The sequence below is a fragment of the Salmo trutta genome, chromosome 19 (genome assembly GCF_901001165.1).
Source record: "Salmo trutta chromosome 19, fSalTru1.1, whole genome shotgun sequence".
In the NCBI taxonomy this organism is placed as follows: Eukaryota; Metazoa; Chordata; class Actinopteri; order Salmoniformes; family Salmonidae; genus Salmo; species Salmo trutta.
In genome coordinates, this window is record NC_042975.1 from 47,926,397 (window position 1) to 47,946,978 (window position 20,582).

The window sequence follows — 20,582 nt, forward strand, 5'->3', positions numbered from 1 at the left end:
GCCGGCTGTTGTGAGCGACTGTAATTAGATTGAGGCAGAAAGTACACTCACACTCTCAATGACAAACGTCCAGTCCTTGTCTTCAAACACATCGGAATGGGGATCCTAGTGGGTAAGCATAGAGAATGAAAATAACAGGGAAACATAACACATATTCCACCCATTTTTGTACGTTGTCAATTTACAATAGAAATGTATAAAGATGAAATATCACAGAAACAAATAGCTCTAGAACAGTGTACTCATTGAATAGCCGTGGGGTGAAATTTACCCTGAAGAGTGTGAGGGAGATATCCACATTTTCAGGTACGGGCCACACCACCATCCCCCTGTATGGGTTCTTGATGCCCGGCTGCCATCCATGAAGCTAGAGCGAGAAATCAAGACAACAAGACTACATCAAAATGTGATACAAGTCACGGCAATGGATCCCTGCCATCCAAGTGGGATAGGTGAGCTGCTGTCTGTCTTGTAAGTACATCTGGGTGAGTATTTACCTTGGAGCACATGCGCCTATTTCTTCTGGTCCAAACCACCCTCACTTTATCTGGTTGCCTGAAATCATAGAAAAAGGATGATGCATCAAAACACGAGACAAGAGACAGTGAGAAATGCAAGAAATTGTTTTGTAACTTCCTTACATCTCGCAACGTACGAGAAACTGTTGAGCATGAAAAACCCCAGCGTTGCAGTTCTTTGACACACTCAAACCAGTGCGCCTGGCACCTACTACCATAACCCGTTCAAAGGCACTTTGATATGGCTGCCATATTTTGTCTTTCCCATTCACCCTCTGAATGGCACACATACACAATCAATGTCTCAATTGTCTCAAGGCTTAAAAATCTTCATTAACCTGTCTCCTCCCCTTCCTCTACACTGACTGAAGTGGATTTAACAGGTGGAATCATTAAGGGATCACAGCTTTCACCTGGTCAGTCTGGCATGGAAAGAACAGGTGTTCCTAATATTTTGTGCACTCAGTGTGTTTCACAAAAATACAAACACCAACACACAAGTTCTGTATTATTTGTTTGTTACTGTCACGCCCTGACCATAGAGAGCCCTCTGGGTTCTCTATGGTGTTGTAGGTCAGGGCGTGACTAGGGGGTGTTCTAGTCTTTTCATTTCTATATTGGTGCTCTTAGTATGGTTCCCAATTAGAGGCAGCTGATGTTCATTGTCTCTAATTGGGGATCATACTTAAGGTGTCCCTGTTCCCACCTGCTTTGTGGGATATTGTTTTGTGTCTGTGCATGTAGCACCACTGTGGTCACATTTTCGTTGTTGGTTATTTGTTTTTTGGTAGTTTCACTTTGAATAAAGACGTGGAACTCATATCACGCTGCACCTTGGTCCGTCCTTGTTAACGATCGTGACAGAATATCCCACCACAAAAGGACCAAGCAGCGTGCCATGGAGGATAAGGTGAGTTGGACCTGGGAGGAGATCATGAGTGGATGCGAGACCCTTCCTTGGCGGGAGTCGCAGAGGACTCAGGAAGGACAGTGACGACGCCTGGGACCGCGGCCACAGAAACCCCGAGATTTTCTTTGGGGGGGCACGAGGGGTGGTCGGCCGAGCAAAGGAGAGTGCCAGAGCCCGCCTGGGAGTCGATGGAGCAATGTGAGGAGGGATATCGGAGAGAGATGTTGGCTAGGAGTATGCGGCAACGCAGGCGTTTGGAGGAGTGTGTCATCAGTCCGGTGAAACCTGTGCCGGCTCCACGCACCAGGCCTCCAGTGCGCCTCCTCAGTCCGGTACATCCTGTGCCAGCTCCCCGCACTCGTCCTGAAGAGCCAGAGACCGTCAGGTGTTGGTCAGGTGTGTTCTGCACAACATTCGACCTGAAGAGCCTGTCAGCAGTCTGGTACATCCTGTGCCAGCTCCCCGCACCCTCCCTGAAGTGCATGTCACCAGTCCGGTGCAACCAATGCCGGCTCCACACACCTGGCCTCCAGTGCGCCTCCCCAGCCCGGTACGTCCTGTGCCTGCTCCCCGCACTTGCCCTGAAGAGCGTGTCATCAGTCCAGTGAAACCTGTATCGGCTCCACGCACCAGGCCTCCAGTGTGCCTCCCCAGCCCGGTAAGTCCTGTGCCGGCTCCCCGCACTCGCCCTGAAGAGCGTGTCATCAGTCCGGTGCCACCTGTGCCGGCTCCACGCACCAGGCTTCCAGTGCGCCTCCCCAGCCCGGTACGTCCTGTGCTGGCTCCCCGCACTCGTCCACCAGTGCGTGTGTACACCAGTGCGGGTCTAAAGCCCGGAACCTCCAGCGATGGTTCACAGTCCAGAGCTTCCAGCGACGGTTCACCGTCCAGAGCTTCCAGTGACGGTCAACGGTCCGGAGCTTCCAGTGACGGTCAACGGTCCGGAGCTTCCAGTGACGGCCAACGGTCCGGAGCTTCCAGTGACGGCCAACGGCCCGGAGCTTCCAGTGACGGCCAACGGCCCGGAGCTTCCAGTGACGGCCAACGGCCCGGAGCTTCCAGTGACGGTCCACGGCCCGGAGCTTCCAGTGACGGTCCACGGCCCGGAGCTTCCAGTGACGGCCCACGGCCCGGAGCTTCCAGTGACGGCCCACGGCCCGGAGCTTCCAGTGACGGTCCACGGCCCGGAGCTTCCAGTGACGGTCCACGGCCCGGAGCTTCCAGTGACGGTCCACGGCCCGGAGCTTCCTGCGCCGGTGCCATGGCTGGAGCCTTCCTCTGCGCCGGTGCCCAGTCCAGGCACGGCTTCCAACCCAGCTCCGTGGCCGGAGCCTTCCTCTGCACCGATGCCCAGTCCAGGCACGGTGTCCAGTCCTGCTCCAGGGCAGGAGCCTTCCTCTGCACCGGTGCCCAGTCCAGGCACGGCGTCCAACCCAGCTCCAAGGCCGGAGCCTTCCTCTGCGCTGATGTCCAGGCACAGTGTCCAGTCCCGCTCCATGGCAGGAGCCTTCCTCTGCGCCGGTGCCCAGTCCAGGCACGGCGTCCAGTCCCGCTCCAAGGCCGGAGCCTTCCTCTGCACCGGTGCCCAGTCCAGGCACGGTGGCCAACCCAGCTCCATGGCTGGAGCCTTCCTTTGCGCCGGTGCCCAGTCCAGGCACGGCGTCCAACCCAGCTCCATGGCCGGAGTTCTCCTCTGCGCCGATGCCCAGTCCAGGCACGGCATTCAGCCCGGCGCCATGGCTGGATCCCGGGTCTGGGCGGAGGCTACAATCCGCACCGGAGCCGCCACCGACACTAGTCACCCCCCCAACCCTCCCCATCTGGTTTCAGGTTTTGCGGCCGGAGTCCACACCTTTGGGGGGGGGGGGGTACTGTCACGCCCTGACCATAGAGAGCCCTCTGGGTTCTCTATGGTGTTGTAGGTCAGGGCGTGACTAGGGGGTGTTCTAGTCTTTTCATTTCTATGTTGGTGCTCTTACTATGGTTCCCAATTAGAGGCAGCTGATGTTCATTGTCTCTAATTGGGGATCATACTTAAGGTGTCCCTGTTCCCACCTGCTTTGTGGGATATTGTTTTGTGTCTTTGCATGTAGCACCACTATGGTCACGTTTTCGTTGTTGGTTATTTGTTTTTTGGTAGTTTCACTTTGAATAAAGACGTGGAACTCAAATCACGCTGCGCCTTGGTCCGTCCTTGTTAACGATCGTGACAGTTACAGAACAATTGTCTGAGAAGAACGGGGAATGCTCCCCCAGTCAGTGTGGTTTGTTTTGCACAAACAGAACAATGCAACGGAATCAAGCCCCAAAAAATGTTATTATTCTACAACAGATGAAGAAGAGGGTGGATAGCAGACACTAAAGGGGATCTTGTGAGAGTCACATGATCACAATCAGCTGTCAATGCCCAGGGGCTGGAAGAGACACTGTGTGTGTGTGTGTGTGTGTGTGTGTGTGTGTGTGTGTGTGTGTGTGTGTGTGTGTGTGTGTGTGTGTGTGTGTGTGTGTGTGTGTGTGTGTGTGTGTGTGTGTGTGTGAAACCAGGGATCCTTGCTACTACAGTTCTATACTACACAACATACTGTAGCTTTGGTCCAGACTTCCCTTACAAATGCCGTCCAGATACATCACTACGGAGAATGCCAAACATTGCCTCATACACATCATCCCAGCGGTACCGTATCAGCAAGCCATTGGTATCCCATGGTGACTACCTCATTTAACACATGTGGACTAATTTGTAACATCACACAGACTTTCTGAATACATCTCACACCCATGCCAACTGAATTACTGTAAAACATAATATGGTTTTCTATATGTCTATTGGTGAACTACCAGAAGTACATGGTGGCATTATTTTTACATGACATAATGCATTCCTGAAATATGAATACATAAAATATGTCAAACACTCTATTCTATCCTCCCTCAATATGTAACATTATAACAGTGTCGCCCTGACTGGGAGAAGTTTTCAAACCATTGTTTTGTCCCTTGTTTTTGTTAGACAGACGATGAAGCTCTGGCTTCTGCAACACAGGAAGAATGGAAGGAAACTGCAATAAGCCACGTGACCTGGCTCATGGCACTGTTTTCTTGAGGGCTTTTGAGGGTGGGGTACCTCACAAGAGGAAGGAACCATATTTCTCAATCACTTTTAACCTACAGTGCCTTTGGAAAGTATTCAGACCCCTTGACCTTTTCCACATTTTGGTAGGTTACAGCCTTATTCTAAAATTGATTCAATTGTTATTTTCCCTTCATCAATCTAATGACAAGCAAAAACAGGATTTTAGAAATGTTTGCTAATGTATTAAAAATAAAAAACTGAAATATCACATTTACATAAGTATTCAAACCCTTTACTCAGTACTTTGTTGAAGCACCTTTGGCATTACTTGGGTCTTCTTGGGTAAGACGCTACAAGCTTGGCACACCTGTATTTGGGGAGTTTCTCCCATTCTTCTCTGCAGATCCTCTCAAGCTCAGTCAGGTTGGATGGGGAGTGTCACTGCACAGCTATTTTCAGGTCTCTCCAGAGATGTTCAATCGGGTTCAAGTCCGGGCTCTGGCAGGGCCACTCAAGAACATTCAGAGATGTCCCGAAGCCACTCCTGCGTTGTCTTAGCTGTGTGCATAGGGTCGTTGTCCTGTTGGAAGGTGAACCTTCGCCCCCAGTCTGAGGTCTTGAGCGCTCTGGAGCAGGTTTTCATCAAGGATCTCTCTGTACTTTGCTCTGTTCATCTTTGCCTCGATCCTGACTAGTCTTCTAGTCCCTGCTGATGAAAAACATCCCCACAGCATGACGCTGCCACCACCATGCTTCACCGTAGGGATAGTGCCAGGTTTCATCCAGAAGTGACACTTGGCATTCAGGACAAAGAGTTCAATCTTGGTTTCATCAGACCAGAGAATCTTGTTTCTCATTGTCTGAGAGTCTTTAGGCGCCTTTTGGCAAACTACAAGCGGGCTGTCATGTGGCCACTCTACCATAAAGGCCTGATTCGTGAAGTACTGCAGAGATGGTTGTCCTTCTGGAAGGTTCTCCCATCTCCACAGAGGAACTCTAGAGCTCTGTCAGAGTGACCATCGGGTTCTTCGTCACCTCCCTGACGAAGGCCCTTCTCCCCCGATTGCTCAGTTTGGCCGGGCGGCCAGCTCCAAGTAGACTATTGGTGGTTCCAAACTTCTTCCATTTAAGAATGATGTAGGCCACTGTGTTCTTGGGGACCTTCAATGCTGCTGACATTTTCGGGTACCCTTCCCCAGATCTGTGCCTCGACACAATCCTGTCTCGGAGCTCTATAGACAATTCCTTCAACCTCATGGCTTGGTTTTTGCTCTGACATGCATTGTCAACTGTGGGACCTTATATAGACAGGTGTGTGCCTTGTGGAATGTGGAAAAAGTCAAGGGGTCTGAATACTTTCCGAAGGCACTGTATAGTCCATGATTTCTTATGGTATAAGTATCCCCTCCCTCTTTGTATAGCTTTATAATGTGTATCCGGAATACAGTTGAGCAGATTGCTCACTTATATTGCTTGTAAATGGTAATACAAGCAAACAGCAGGCCGTGTTTTAATATATTTAACGTATATTCGAAACATATTGAAGTTCCTCTGTAAGAGACCCCTTCCTAACACTCGAGAGTCATTAGGCTAACGGAGCCTGTTGAGGAGAACATAGAAAAGCAGGGCCTAATTCAGTTCTGTCTCGGGTTGCAGGCTAGTTATAGCAACATAGCGAATGGGAGCCAAAGGGCATGTTTGGGTGGGGAGGGGGCTGGTTTGAAAGCATAGTGGCATCACAAGGCACAGAAATAGACTGGCAGACTGGGACAGGCAAACCCATTAGGACAGGAGGAGGCATGTCCATAGTCCTGAATAACCAGAGACCAATATGACTCACATCAAAAAGCAGCCCGCTGTGTCATACTCCAGCTGTCATAAACCCGACCAGAGGCAAGACTGATCCTTGGTTGAGTCTGAAGACTTTGACCCACCTGCTAACTAAAAGCTACAATCAATAAGTAAGGCTGTCTCTCAAAAAACCTCCGCCCTCATTGGTTCTCGTGTTAGAACAGCTTCTGACGAAACACGAGATGGACAGTTCGATCACTCTTCCTGTTTGTGTTATTATGAGGGATATCCAGTTCAACTATTGGGTGCAAGGCTCCAAGGATTATGTATGGATATTGTATCAGATTCAAACAGTCTTTAAGTCTACATCTTATCTACTAAGAAATAATGATCTAATCACACTAATGCAGAAGACACATTTCAGTTGAATACATTCAGTTGGACAATTGACTAGGTATCCCCCTTTCCCTTTTAATTTGTTTTCTTCTGTACAGTACACAATAGCATATACTATTGCTCTGTTGCAACACGAAAAGATAAGCAAGAACGTGGCATGATCGGCAGGCCTGATTGCAAACTACACCGTCATTGTATAGCCTACTATGGTGCAACTCAGACACACATTGAAAGATCCCCCGTTATCACGGCTAATAGAAAATAAAAGTGCCAACTAACTTCAGTATTCCGCTAAGAGTGAAGACACTGTTGTTTTAATTTGATCAATTAGTAGGCTATCGAAGGAGGCTCTCCTCTTCACTTAACATCAAAGTAGGCAAAAGGTAATTGATGACATGTCAACACCGATGACATCAACACAGGTGTCCTTATTAACAACACAAATGAATAAATACCAACAAATCCAATCATAGTGTAAAAAAGGAAAGCTAAACGTTATTTCACTCTGGAAAACGATTGCCCCGCTACCCAGTCTCTGGTTATGTCAGGGCATCATCGTCGTAATGATCCAGATCCTCCTGCCAGTTGAGTGGACTGAAGTAATGGCTGTCATTAATCGGTCGGTCTGACAGCGATGTGGCAGGCTAGGGGTATTGATGCCTATTGGGTGCATAAAAGCCACAGTAGGCCTGTGCCCATTGCACAGGCCTACTGTGGTTCACTAAAGTAAACGTGGAAATGTAACGGCTCGATGAGCTTTTGTTATTCATATTACTGTATCGGAGGAAACCAACCTGGGCTGTAATTCGGGACACTTCAATTCGTATGATAAGCTATGTATTAATCTGGGGATGTCCATCATCCATCTTGTCTCATATGTGACAAATTTGCAAAACGTATGATATGATACGAATTCCAATTTGTTGTGGCTAACACTAACGTTACCTAGGTGGCTAACACTAACGTTACCTAGGTGGCTAACACTAACGTTACCTAGGTGGCTAACACTAACGTTACCTAGGTGGCTAACGTTAGCTAGGGTTAGGGAAAGGGGGATACCTAGTCAGTTGTACAACTGAATGCATTCAACTGAAATGTGTCTTCTGCATTTAACCCAACCCAGAGATGTGCGGGGGGCTGCCATAATCGGCATCCACGTCTTCGGCGCCCGGGGAACAGTGGGTTAACTGCCTTCCTCAAGAGCAGAACGACAGATTTTTACCTTGTCAGCTCGGGGATTCGATCCAGCAAGCTAGGCTAGGGGTTAGGGGTAGGGTTAAGGTTAGGAGATAGGTAAAAGGGTTAAGGTTAGGGGTAGGGTTAGCTAACATGCAGTTGCAAAGTAGCTAAAAAGTAGTAGGTAAACTGAAAAATATATATAAATGCAACATGCATCAATTTCAACGATTTTTACTGAGTTACAGTTCATATAAGGAAATCAGTAAATTGAAATGAATTCATTAGCCCCTATAATCTATGGATTTCATATGCCATCCCAGGCCCCCAATGGTGGCACACCCACTGGGGAGCCAGGCCCTGCCAATCTAAATCAGTTTTTCCCCACAAAAGGGCTTTATTACAGACAGAAATACTCCTCAATTTCATCAGCTCTCTGGGTGTCTGGTCTCAGATGATCCCGCAGGTGAAGAAGCCAGATGTGGAGGTCCTGGGATGGCGTAGTTACATGTGGTCTGTGAGGCCGGTTGGACATATTGCCAAATTCTCTAAAATGACATTGGAGGCGGCTTATGGTAGAGAAATTAACATTAAATTATCTGGCAACAGCTACTCCTGCAGTCAGCATGCCAATTGCATGCTCCCTCAACTTGTGACATCTGTGGAATTGTATTCTGTGACAAAACTGCACATTTTAGGGTGGCTTTTTATTGTCCCCAGCACAAAGTGCACCTGTGTAATGATCATGCTGTTTAATTAGCTTCTTGATATGCCACACCTGTCAGGTGGATGAATTATCAGGCAAAGTAGAAATGTTCACTGAGATATAAACAAATTTGTGCCCAAAATTTGAGAGAAATAAGATTTTTGTCTGTATGGAAAAATTCTGGGATCTTTTATTTCAGCTCATGAAACATGGGACCAACACTTTAAATGTTGCGTTTATATTTTTGTTCCGTATAGTTGCAAAGTTGCTAATTAGCAAAAATGTTCAGTGATGAGATAAAAACACGCAATCTTTGGCTTGCTGGACGTCCACGTTACACACACACACACACACACACACACACACATCCACCCCTGCTTTCCCTTAAGTAACCTTCTGTTTTAAGTAACCATACCAAACGTAATTAGGTGTCCCGGTACTAATTTAGGTGTCCCGGTTTTACGTTTATTATGTTAAGTCTAGTATATGAGACCAGCAAGGTTGCAACGAGGCTGAGGAAACAACTAACTAACCACATCTCCTTCCTGAAAGTGTAACTCTTGTCACTTGTAATGAGGGGCTACGGCCCGTTATGGGTTTGATCCGATGGTTTTGATCAAATAATGGAATAACTTATTTGACATGAAGCATAAACAGTGGCCATGTTGTTAGGCTGCGGAAACCTACTTTTGAAATAGAAACATTACAAGAAGAAACGCCCGTAATGGGAGCAGTTCAGACGACGTGCATCAATGGGATGTTGTGAAAAGTAGCCGAGTAACTTTTAAAGCAATAACATAACCTACCATTTCTTAGTGCATTCCAACACAAGTTCTTGATAGGACGCCACAAACTGGAATTTTGAAGCTTTCTTGCCAACGCGTTGTAATCTTTTCCAAACCGAAGTCATAATTTAGTTGAGGTAATAAAAAAAAGTTTCAAAAAAAAGTAAGTTCCTCTTTCTTCTCTCTCCTTTCAAAGTAGGCTATCCTAAGGATGGCTGCGTAGTGACAGTTCGTGGTGCGCGACACACCGATGTGTTCAGGCTGCCGTGTTCAACAGGGACACGCCGCCGATGAAGTTTCATTGACTTGAGTCAACTGTCGCCATATCAACGAAACGCCTTGAAGAAAAAACCATGTAGCACGAAACTACAGTAGCCTAATTATTTAAGTATTTATAAGCGGAACCAAATCCACGTTCGTCCTCATCGCAACACTTCCACATGATCAGAATATGAAAAGCAAAAGAAATGCAACAGGTAGTCCTATTCCCAAGGAAGTCCGTGTCGACAGTTCATTTGGGTATAAAACTATCCGATAAAGCCACCATAACACATTTTACATGATAGATTATAGTAAATTGAATACGCTCCCCCAAGTGGTAGCCTGTCATTTGTTGCGTCTGTGTGGTGCAGATAGAGAAGGGGAGCGGTATGCAAAGCATTGATGATGCGGCAGTACGCAAAGTTCCCTGTCTCTATCTTCTGCCTATTGGCACAGCAATGGTAACAACTAACTCCTCAGACTTTGGATTGGTCCATTGTACGCTGCCACTGCCAGTACGATGGCCAGTGAAGAGCATAGACATGAAGGGTGAATCAAACTAATCCAACTAATCCAATTTTGCTGAACTTTATTCCGAATGAATACTATATGCTGAATTGTTCACTGAAGTATTTTAGAAATTCTGCCAGATACATTGAAGCCACGTGTAAAGTGCTCTTGCCTGTTTGACACTTTTATCCTTATTCGCTTATTTACATGTTAGGAATAGCGTTTCATTTCCTTACTTCTCTAAAAGGTTTGCGATTCAGTTTGGGTCAAGACACATTGTACAATAAGATAATTCATGAGTTTCCATGAGGAAATATGTCCTGGCCCACTGTGCGTATTAGGAGTAGCCTTGCATAGGGATTTTCCCTTGCTGTGTGGAGTATATTTTTAGGAAGGAGGGGAGGGATGGATGGACAGAGGCAGCTGGGGATAGAGGAGTGTGATTCATCAGTGACCTAGAATCATCATTGGACTAGAATCCCTATACCAGCAGCAGCTTATGTGTAGGTCCTACCTCTCCTTTCCACTTGGCAATACAGTCTAATAACAACACAGACAGAGACAGGAGGCACGATCCCAGGCTCTTAAAGATCAAGGCGTTCTGTTGATGTTAGGAGTTTTATTGTGCCCGAGTATGTTCAAAACTCTTCATTATTTAACAAAGGGAATAATTTAAAAAAAATAGTTTCCAGTATTCAGGGCTGAGGTCAGTGAATTAGAGAGCTGGCTAGAGCTGAGATTTTCCTTACTCAACCCACCTTGTTCTCGGATGTGCAAGTCATGACTTAACATGTCATTTACTGTGACTCAGGTAGCAAACACTTCACTATTAATCAGTGTCTGAGAGACATAAGGCCACTAACATTTGCACGCTTTAAGAGCAAATCACAAGAAGAAATTGAGATCTGAAGTTATTTGCATGCAGATTTCCCAGACAAAACCATTAAAAGTAGGTTATTAAAACTGGGTGATACTGGTAATTTATGTCCATGGCCAACCAGACTAAAAAGGGTCCTCAGACAGGCCCCTTGTTGTATCTAACAATATCCATAGCATCTGCGGCCTATTTATAGAAATACATGGGAATTTCTAAACGGAATGTATAAGCTCTCACCCCTGTTTTAATGTTCTGTTGCTATATGAGTAGTAAAATGAAATGGGAACTGACCACGAATGGTAATAAGATATCAGAGACTGTTATTACAAAAATACAAACAAAGGGTGGAATATTGTGGCCTTGCACTGTGGCTATGAGGAAAATAACGATGGATGTCTGAGGGATGTAGGGGGCTTCCTGTTTTCAGTTAGTCATTTCCTGGTGGTTAGTGGATCTGTAAAGTAGCTTGCTTAAAGGTATAGTTTTAATCTATTCCTGTAATTACCCCGTCACAAGTTACTATGTGCAGTTGAGCAGTACTTGCCTCTGACCTTTTTGTATGTTTTCTTTGAAGACAGAATCCAAATGAATAGTAGCAAGTACTATCTGACTGCATGTGTACTAATATACTTATTACACTGTGGTTACAGATATTATTCCATTATGCTGGCATAATGTCTGTGTAATGTATATGGACGTGTGGTAAAAAATGGAAGGAACTATGTGGAGACAACAAGAGGCCTGACCTACTGGTAGGCCAATGCTATATTGCTTGATGTTGACCTTGATAAAAATAGAGATGCGTTGCCATACAACTTTGAAAGTCACTGCGGCAACGTTTATGTTCTACACTAAATATGATGGCAAGATAAGTTACCTGGGATGCCCTGATTGTATCCCTTTCATTCACCTTCATTTACCCCACGTGTAAAGGCTGTTTCAAGTTTAAACATTCATTTTAAAATGTTTTATTCAAATGATCTTTCAACCACTCAAGAAGTAGAAATATTAGATGTTCAGGGTTAATTCTGTAGTAATGAATGCATGATGATGGTATTTGTAAATCTATCTGAATGTGTTCTGGGCTCCTCCTCCTTCTCCCCCCAGGAAGAGAACAAGGATCATTACCTAATAAGACTGTGTGTGGCTGGAATGGTTTGTTTATACTGGCCAGACAGTGGGAGAGTAGTGATCTACTGAACCAAAACATGCAACAGCACAGCCACTGAACTTAAGTTAACCAACCTTATCCACATATAGTACTAGGAAACGTTTTTGACTTCGGTGAGACGTAGTAGTTTGGCATAGTTAGAAACAAGTTGCATACTTTGCCATGAGCCAGAAAAACATGAACTATAGCACAGTTTCTGAAGCTGAAGGTCTTTCTGGTTTAATTTTGGGAAGCACAATATTTCAGATTTGCAATAGCAGAATGGACCAAAAGCTGACATCTCTCAGGCACAACAAATGTTGCCATCTAGTGGTTAGAGTAAGTCCAACAACCCTTTCCAAACCAATACATTACAGCTGAGCTGAGTAAAGTTATGAGACATAGTAATGAGACATATGTTACCATTGCATTTTTATTTTTGGGGCGAATATTAAAAAAAAAAAAAAGTTCAATATATAAACTGCACATACACAACAAACAAAAACAAGTAATGCAGGCTTGTGTGTATGTGGCTACGTGTCTAAAACTACATTCAATCTTAAAATTGTAGGTGCAAATTACAAGGCATTTACAATCCTAAGCCTTTGACATCAGACACTACCACTGATACAGTCTTCAAATGTATCAATAAGTGTGATTGGATACCAATAACATATGTTCAATTAATTGTAGGCATTGTGTACTTACATCCAATCGTAGGTAACAAATGACACCAAATTCAAATGCCTCCAATTCATCAGGTATCTGAAATACTGTATGGCTTTTCTTTTCAAGATGGGCACAATCAGTCCAAATATATTAGCAAGGTCTTTTGAATATAAATTGTATAATTACAAGGTTGTTGTAGAAAATGTCAGCTCCTTGTGTGATGAAGACAGTTCAGATCAGAATGGTGCCAGTTTGAATATGTCCTGCTGCCAATAACCTAGGTGGGTACCAGTATAATAAATCATATAAAGGCTATACAGAACAAGGAACAGTTAATATTATGTAAATATTGAGAAATAGATTTGTAAGTTTATAAGGGAATGTGGAAAGACTCTTTGATCCATTGGTCACGAGAGTTTTGAGTTGGCTGGAGAGTCAGTGAAGTGCTAGGTGGATCCCTAGGTACATTGTCAACATCGTTGTCCTCCTCTTCGTCATCCTCCTCTTCCTCAGAGTAACCATTTTCTGTAGTGAAGGTGCTCTCTGAAAGCAGAGAGGACGAGATGTCCTGGAAGGCTCCTTTGTACTCCTGGATAGACTCATAGAGAGACCACAGCTGACAGAGCAGAGACATGTCCAACTGCCTCAGGCCCACCTAGGACAGACAACAGGAACAGATACTTGTGTCAATCATCTCATACATGAACTATAGCAACTTTGTCAATTGTGTAGAAGCAGCTATGATTCCATTTGGAAATGGAATATTGCATAATACTTCTAGTAGTTTTCTAGAATAATTGTGTTTGAAATGCAATGTATTTGCTTACAATATCCAAAGAAAAAGCAGCAGTGACAAATGGAACAGTCACTATATATGACAAACAGGGCTGGAGACAGGGTCTGAGTTTTAGTGAGGTCCGAAAGTGGGGGTATGACATTTTAAGAAAGTTAAATTGCGTTAATTTAATTTCTATAAAATGTTAAACCTCAAATGCTATTTGGACAACAGCAAAAACAAGCAAAAATTACCCCAGCCATTATCACATTGGTAGCTGTAGCTTCATTAAAGGGATACTTCAGGATTTTGGCCATGAAGCCCTTTGTCTGCTTCCTCAGAGTCAGATGAACTCTTGGATACTATTTTATGTCTCTGCGTGAAGGAAGTTGCTAACTAGCCTTAGCGCAATTACTGGAAGTCTATGGTATCTTCCTTCACACAGAGACATAAAATAGTATCCAAGAGTTCATCTGACTCTGAGGAAGTAGATAAAGGGCTTCATGGCCTTTAACCTCAGTCGATCTACAAACACATAGCCTATTAGCTATACAGTTAACCACTACACATTAACTCACATTTACTCAGCCCTAGGATTAAAAACGATCATTTATTACATACAGCGGGACCTATGTTAGTAGAACAAGTATTTTATTAACAAAAGCTAAACAAATATGTTTGCTTTACATTACTTTTGTGTGTGCAGTTTTACAGATAATTTAGTACAATTGTACACATTTTGCCATGGGGTGATGATACATTTTTGCAGTTTTAAAAGCTAAATTCCTGCATTTCTACACATTTTGCCATGTTAATATGATCTCTGAGTCAGTGACTAACAAATTCAATGGGTGCCCCCTGGAGGTCATGGCCAGGTTGCATAAAACATCCATAGGGTTTCCCTTAAGGAATAACTTTACCTTACCTCAGGGAATTGTTTAAGGGCGTTGCATAGAGCCCCTAAAATATTACCTTAGGTCAAATCAAATCAAATTGTATTGGTCACATACACATATTTAGCAGATGTTATTGCGGGTGTAGTGAAATGCTTGTGTTCCTAGCTCCAACAATGCAGTAGTATCTAAAAAAAAAATCACAACAATACACACATCTAAAAGTAAAAGAATGGAATTAAGAAATATATAAATATTAGATTGTCATTGCCACTCCGATATTGCTCAAACACAGTACAATAGAATACAGTATATACATACGAGATGAGTAAAGCCGTATGTAAACATTATTAAAGTGACCAGTGATTCCAAGTCTATGTATATAGGACAGCAGCCTCTAAGGTGCTGGGTTGTGTAACCGGGTGGAAGCCGGCTGGTGATGGCATACTTAAGGGCTTTTACAGTAGTTTGAAGGCATGTATGGCAGAAAGAGTATCTGGTTACCATGGAGACAGCCTGGTTCACTGATTTAAATGCCTCCTCAAAGAGATGGCTTTTATTTTGTGAGATAGCAAAATAGAACTTCTACAGTCAAGGCAGGATAATAAACCACATTTCTTGTAGTTACTTTTTTTTATATTACTTTTCTATTTCAAGCTAGTTTACAGACTAGCTAGCTAACTAGCTAGTCTAATGCACCTTCCATTGTTAAGCTAGCTAAGTAATGTTAGCTAGCTGGTTGATGTTTTCCTTTTGTAACCAGAACAGATGAAAGACACATTCACCTCCACAAATGCTGTTTACATTGATATTCATATTGAATGAAGCAGTTAAGGGGCCTCATGGCCACCCTTAACCTTTTCACTTAATTTAAGGGGGAAATTCACATAAAATGTTTTGTGCAACTGACTTAAAGTTAAGGAAACTTTAAATCAGTTGCACTGGTGGGCAATTCGGCCATGATTACTAACGTTACAACTTTACACTAACTAGACCAATTTACAAATCTATGTAAATTACTGACATGAGCTAATTGAGTGACTGTCAGTGAGTGACATATAACAAGAGGAAAACTGATGATACAAAACCAAGTTCTTGTGTATTCTACTATGCTACAGTAAGTTGACACGCCGACTGAGGTCCGGTTCGAAAAAATAACGGTGTCCTTATATATATATATATATATAGCTAAGACCCTGAAGACAAAATACTATCAGAAATAGCTTTCCTCATACCATTTCTTTGCGCAGCACAGCGAGCGCTGCATCCAGACTTGCAGGCTTGCTGAGGCCAAGAGAGTTGCTCACTCTAGACTTGCTGATGTCGGCCTGAATGCGTGTCCGTTTACTGTATACTTTTTCGATGTCTCTCCATGAGCCACCACTGGAGTTCAGGATGCCGCTGAGGCCTTTTGGCAAAGGGGGTAGTCCTTCGATTGAAGAGACGCTCCCTGGACATTCAGGAGGACTGGACTGGAACCCATTCATTTTTTTTCCTCTACCTCTTTATCAATGTATTTTTGAAAAAGAAAAAAAACCTCGCCGCGCGTTTAATTATATAGCCTAATATAACTGACAGAAATATTAAGTCATAAAGAAAATTCTGAATTCAAATCACGGAAGAACACTATCACATATGTGATTTCAAAATAGTAGTCTTCGTTGATTGCCTCAGATCAGCGTTTTACTTCTACCGATAATGAGCGTTAAATTACAACAGAATATGTTGCATATGTAAAGAGGGAATAGGTCTACCGCAACATTGTTTCAATAAAAAAAAGTCGGTTCACCTTCAAGCCTATTATTGTAATTCCAACGAGTCCTCAATAGTACAATAGAGGCGCCGTGCACACAGCTTCCATCGTTGTGTGGATGAAAAATTACTTTGACCATGAAAACATTAATAGCGTATGTTTTAAAAAAAGCTGTTACCAATGTTAATTTATTCCTCGTTTCCTTGGTTGTTTTTTCTTCTCTACAAGGCTTTTCTTTGTCTCAACTGACAACCTCGCCCCTCGATATATCCCCGCCCCATCCCACTTCATCGCAGCGAGGCGCTTCACCGCTGTCAGAATCACTCACTATATTTGGGGATAGAGGAAACAGTAGTAGGATGTCCTTAGGAACAATAACGCCGAGGAACTAAACTGTCCTACGTTGATGGCAGTGTTCGATTTAATCCTAGCAGTACCAAATTCTGCACCTTTACCCATTTCTAAATGCCTTTATACATCAAGACAAAAAACACTTTGAAAACTCCCACAAAATTTTGCTATTTGAATATTGTATATAGCCTTACCTCAAATCCTACTCTATTCCATTTTTTCCAATTATACAAATTGAAATTCATCCAGTACCCTACTACATAAGTGACTCTTAAAAGTTATAATTATGACACTAAAAACTACTGTCCTTATCAAAAACATCCCAGCTGCTTCAACACCTAACAAGGAAACTCACTACTACCACAATACAGAATATTAAGTATTTAATCTAGTATAGTTTGCTACTGTATCTACAACCCTACACAATTACATTACATGGAAAATTGTTTAAAAATTAAGTAATAACCACAGAGAAAGTATGAATAACGTGGATAAATTCTGATTTTATAAACAATTGACATACATTAATACCAACCAGTCAAACACCGTTCAAGATATTCGACCACTCAGAAGTGCCCATTGTCATCATGCAAGTTTGTGTCAACTTTACCGTGCATCCACAGAGAAGACTGCAAATAAAAAGTAACAGCAATGTATAAACAAAATATAACTATAGGTCAGGCCCTCAAAATGCAAAGTATGCATATGCAGACAGTTGTCCAAGTTTATTACAATAACCTTTACCGGCAGAGGCAAAGCAGCTTCAACTTGCCACAAAAACCTTTGCAAGGGAAACAAGCTGCTATAACTTCCGGTGTTGCTTATGTGAGTGTGTGTGTTTATGCCTTGTTTCTGTTTTTTTAGAATTGCCATCAGTTCAGTCTCATGATTGGTGGAGCTCTTTCAGGCTGCGCAGTGAATCTGCACAGCTGCGGATCAAGCTGCACAGCTGGATACTGGCCTCCACGGAGGCTGAGTGCTGGAGCTCCTGTGTGGCCCACCGCAGCTTGTGCAGCACTACTTCCTCAGCACTGGATAGGGCTGGGTGAGGTGCAGGGGCTACTAGGGGGGCTGGCACCTGGATTGGCTGGATGGAGGGGGTGGACGGAGGGAGGAAGTTGGGGATCACGATGGATGCAGGGGAGGGGTTGGGTGGTGGAGGTAGGGGTCCTCTCAGTCCTGACGCAGCCCCCTCACAGTGCTCTGGTCTGGGCTGCCCAGTGATGGAGAGGGGGGCGTCGCTGGAGGGTGCTTCATTGGCCTGAGGGACAGGCTGAGAGGCCAGCTGTCTCTCTCGGACCTGTGACAGGGCAGCTTGGGCATTCAGAGCTGAGTGTGAGAGGAGAGTAAGACAAAAGAGGGAAGAGATGGATATGAGAGGAGAAGAAAGTTTAGTTGCAAACCGAGTCATAAGTTATGACTCATAATCAGGGCCCAGCGTCAGGTAAGGAAATTCCTTTCCTAACCTTACTACCCATACACAGCGCTCCGGCCAAACGCCATGCCCAATGGTGTTTCTTCTCCACGATGAGTCTGGATTTGCTTTCCCCACGGACATCTTGTAGAATGCTAACACATTGACTGTTCTGATTGGACCCAGAAACCGATGGTTTGGGCCAGAAAAACCTCATTTTGACATCAGCACAAACTATTTCTAGGATGACAATGTATGGAGCGACCAACAGAGCAGTGGAATTCAATTCAGGATGAGTCGTCAGGCAACTCTTTCGCCTAGTCATAACAGAAATCCTAACCCTGCACAGACTCTTACCTGGGTTGTCCTTGTCTACGTCAGAGTCCAGCTCCTGACATGCAACACAGTAGTTCTTCTTCTGCTTGTCCTGAAGGAGGATCGTCTGGAGGCACAAAAGACAAATTCTTCAACACAAGACCTAATGTCATACCCCTTATTAGTAAAGTTACTTAGATGCTGACTAAAACAAGATCAATCAATCTCTTTAGCATAACACATATGTTTAGCTATAGATCTCACTATATCTAATGTTGGCTAACATGTGGCAAATATATTAACTGGGTTGGTCTGGATTATCCCCCACTCACCCCACATTGCTCACAGCATTCTCCTAACATCTTGTAGCCCTTGAGGAGGTAGGCGCCCATGAGCTTGCTTATTTTGTCCTGTCGTTCCCGCTGAGCATGAATAACCTTCATCTCAGATTCTGAAGGGGGTGTCCACTCGAAGTCATCATCATCTGACAGGGCAACCATTGGGGAAGAGAGGAGTAAACAGACATTAAAGCAACCACAACTCAATCATATGGACACAGCTGGCTGGCTAGCTAGTTGTTTTTAGAAACGTGTGTATTTGCATACACTAGAATTGCTTTTAATTATATTGACACAAGGTCATTTAAAAAAAATGTATTTAACTAGGCAAGTCAGTTAAGAACAAATTCTTATTTACAATGACGGCATACACCGAATAAACCCGGACGACGCTGGGCCAATTGTGCGCCGCCCTATAGAACTCCCAATCACGGCCAGTTGGGATACAGCCTAGAATCGAACCAGGGTGTCTGTGGTGACGCCTCTAGAGCAGCGGTAAGCAGAGAGGAAGTAGGTCTACAACAGACCCACGTTTGGAACGTCTGTTTAATAATACCACCCTTTTTATAATGTCTCAAATTCCTTCCACCGACACAGTAGCTAAGTTGAAACGGAATTGTATTTAACTTCGGGCTTCATGAGGACTGTTTTTGTGCAATACACCCGCGTTACTAAAAAGCACATACAGTAGTACTGGTTGGCTTGCTCATCACGCAGCTAGCTAAATTAGTTAGCTTATCAAACTGACAGAATCGATTTCAGATAACCTAGATAATGTTAGCGGCTGATAATAACTTTAGATAAGTGAGCTAACTAGATGGTTAGCAAGAAAGTATCACGCGACGTCAGTTTGTGCTAACTGAACTGGAGACACCGGTGGACCAAAACAACTAGCTAGCAAGCTAATTAGCCAACAAGCTAACGTTAGCTGGCTAAGCTAACCATGCTAGCTGTCAAAGTGGGCTTTCAGGCAAAACTTTAATTCCCAAAAACGTCGGAGTCTGGCATTCTGAAAGACAATTAGCAAAATAAACTTGTGAGAACGCCAACTAAAATAAAAGATGAGTATTTAAGAAAATAAGTTGTCTTATTTACCTGCATTCAGTGCCATAATTCCACTGCTATGCCTGGTTGCTGCACGCCGTTTCTTCCCCCAAAAAAACGTTGCACACATGCGTGCACTGATTTAACTTAAGGTGTAACGATTGAGCTCCGCTACCGCCACCTTTCGTACTGGAAGAATACAGCCAGCTCAGAAACTGAAGCTACAGAAGCTACCGTCATAGTGATAAGAAAAATCACATAAGTAAAATAGAAAATGCATTTCATTTTCTGCATAGAGAAATACCGATTTTGTTTTATTTGACTGTATCTATAAACACATAATCCACTCTCCACAATGTTGTAACATATGGCCATCTGGCACTTCAGCTCTTAAAGACACAAGACAATGCATTGAATGTTTGTTGTTTATTTCGAGAGACTTTTGACGCCAAGTTTTGCCCTGCACAACCAAAGCATGAAGTTAGGGCAGAAATGCCTGCTAGTTTGTGCTTGGGCTTTGCATTTGCTCCTCCATCATGTCCAACCACACTGTCCTCTTGTCATCCTCCTTGCTACAAACCCTCTATCCAGTGGACAACACTGTCATCTCAGTCTCCTGGGAGCAGCAGTAAGAGGTAGCCCATCACGATGATAGCTGCTGCAGCCACTCTGACCTGGCTGAGCTGTGGGGCTGCAGCGACATAGAAATCCAACGCTGCAGAGATACAGTAGGGGTCAGGCATAGTGGAATGCTGTTTGAGATGCCAACAATGTGACCTCAGGAAAACATGTATGTATGAAGATCTCTCATGACACCATTGTTTCTCTTGATTTATCATTGGTTTTATTTAAACAGATACATATAATTATTCTGTAC

The 20,582-nt window shown here is 43.9% G+C and overlaps 3 protein-coding genes across 12 annotated transcripts in view; all 3 read right to left on the reverse strand.

Annotated features, from left to right (window-relative positions):
- Positions 1 to 10,018, reverse strand: part of LOC115154843 (microtubule-associated protein futsch) — a 29,811-nt gene extending 19,793 nt beyond the window's left edge. For 4 of the 10 annotated variants that reach the window (XM_029701495.1, XM_029701494.1, XM_029701492.1 and 1 more), the window contains exons 1-4: positions 9,377 to 10,018; positions 498 to 555; positions 272 to 367; positions 52 to 105 (exon numbers count right to left, since the gene is read on the reverse strand). In XM_029701495.1, coding sequence (XP_029557355.1) covers positions 52 to 105; positions 272 to 367; positions 498 to 555; positions 9,377 to 9,480 — 312 coding nt within the window. In that variant the 5' untranslated portion in view covers positions 9,481 to 10,018. The remainder of the gene's footprint in view (positions 1 to 51; positions 106 to 271; positions 368 to 497; positions 556 to 9,376) is intronic. The other 6 variants (XM_029701498.1, XM_029701493.1, XM_029701496.1 and 3 more) reach the window with 4 other exon arrangements.
- A 2,552-nt stretch (positions 10,019 to 12,570) lies between these two features.
- On the reverse strand, positions 12,571 to 16,970 carry fam89b (family with sequence similarity 89 member B). The gene is made up of 2 exons (XM_029701502.1): positions 15,726 to 16,970; positions 12,571 to 13,477 (listed from the first exon to the last, which is right to left on the reverse strand). The coding sequence occupies exons 1-2, from the start codon at positions 15,975 to 15,977 to the stop codon at positions 13,193 to 13,195; spliced, it is 537 nt and encodes a 178-aa protein (XP_029557362.1). The 5' UTR covers positions 15,978 to 16,970; the 3' UTR covers positions 12,571 to 13,192.
- A 107-nt stretch (positions 16,971 to 17,077) lies between these two features.
- On the reverse strand, positions 17,078 to 19,868 carry LOC115154844 (protein ZNRD2). Its single transcript, XM_029701501.1, has 4 exons — positions 19,757 to 19,868; positions 18,656 to 18,807; positions 18,366 to 18,450; positions 17,078 to 17,923 (listed from the first exon to the last, which is right to left on the reverse strand). The coding sequence occupies exons 1-4, from the start codon at positions 19,833 to 19,835 to the stop codon at positions 17,478 to 17,480; spliced, it is 762 nt and encodes a 253-aa protein (XP_029557361.1). The 5' UTR covers positions 19,836 to 19,868; the 3' UTR covers positions 17,078 to 17,477.
- Positions 19,869 to 20,582: the final 714 nt, after the last annotated feature.

Bases quoted from the DNA above. Each gene is read 5' to 3' on its own strand.
- fam89b (XM_029701502.1), bottom strand. From the start codon at position 15,977: ATGAATGGGTTCCAGTCCAGTCCTCCTGAATGTCCAGGGAGCGTCTCT. The intron at 13,478-15,725 runs GTATGAGGAAAG...TGTCTGTCCTAG, and splicing joins CTGTGCTGCGCAAAGAAATG to GTGGGCCTGAGGCAGTTGGA.
- LOC115154844 (XM_029701501.1), bottom strand. From the start codon at position 19,835: ATGTGTGCAACGTTTTTTTGGGGGAAGAAACGGCGTGCAGCAACCAGG. The intron at 18,808-19,756 runs GTAAATAAGACA...TTGCCCTGTCAG, and splicing joins AATTATGGCACTGAATGCAG to ATGATGATGACTTCGAGTGG. The intron at 18,451-18,655 runs GTGAGTGGGGGA...TTGTGCCTCCAG, and splicing joins AATGCTGTGAGCAATGTGGG to ACGATCCTCCTTCAGGACAA.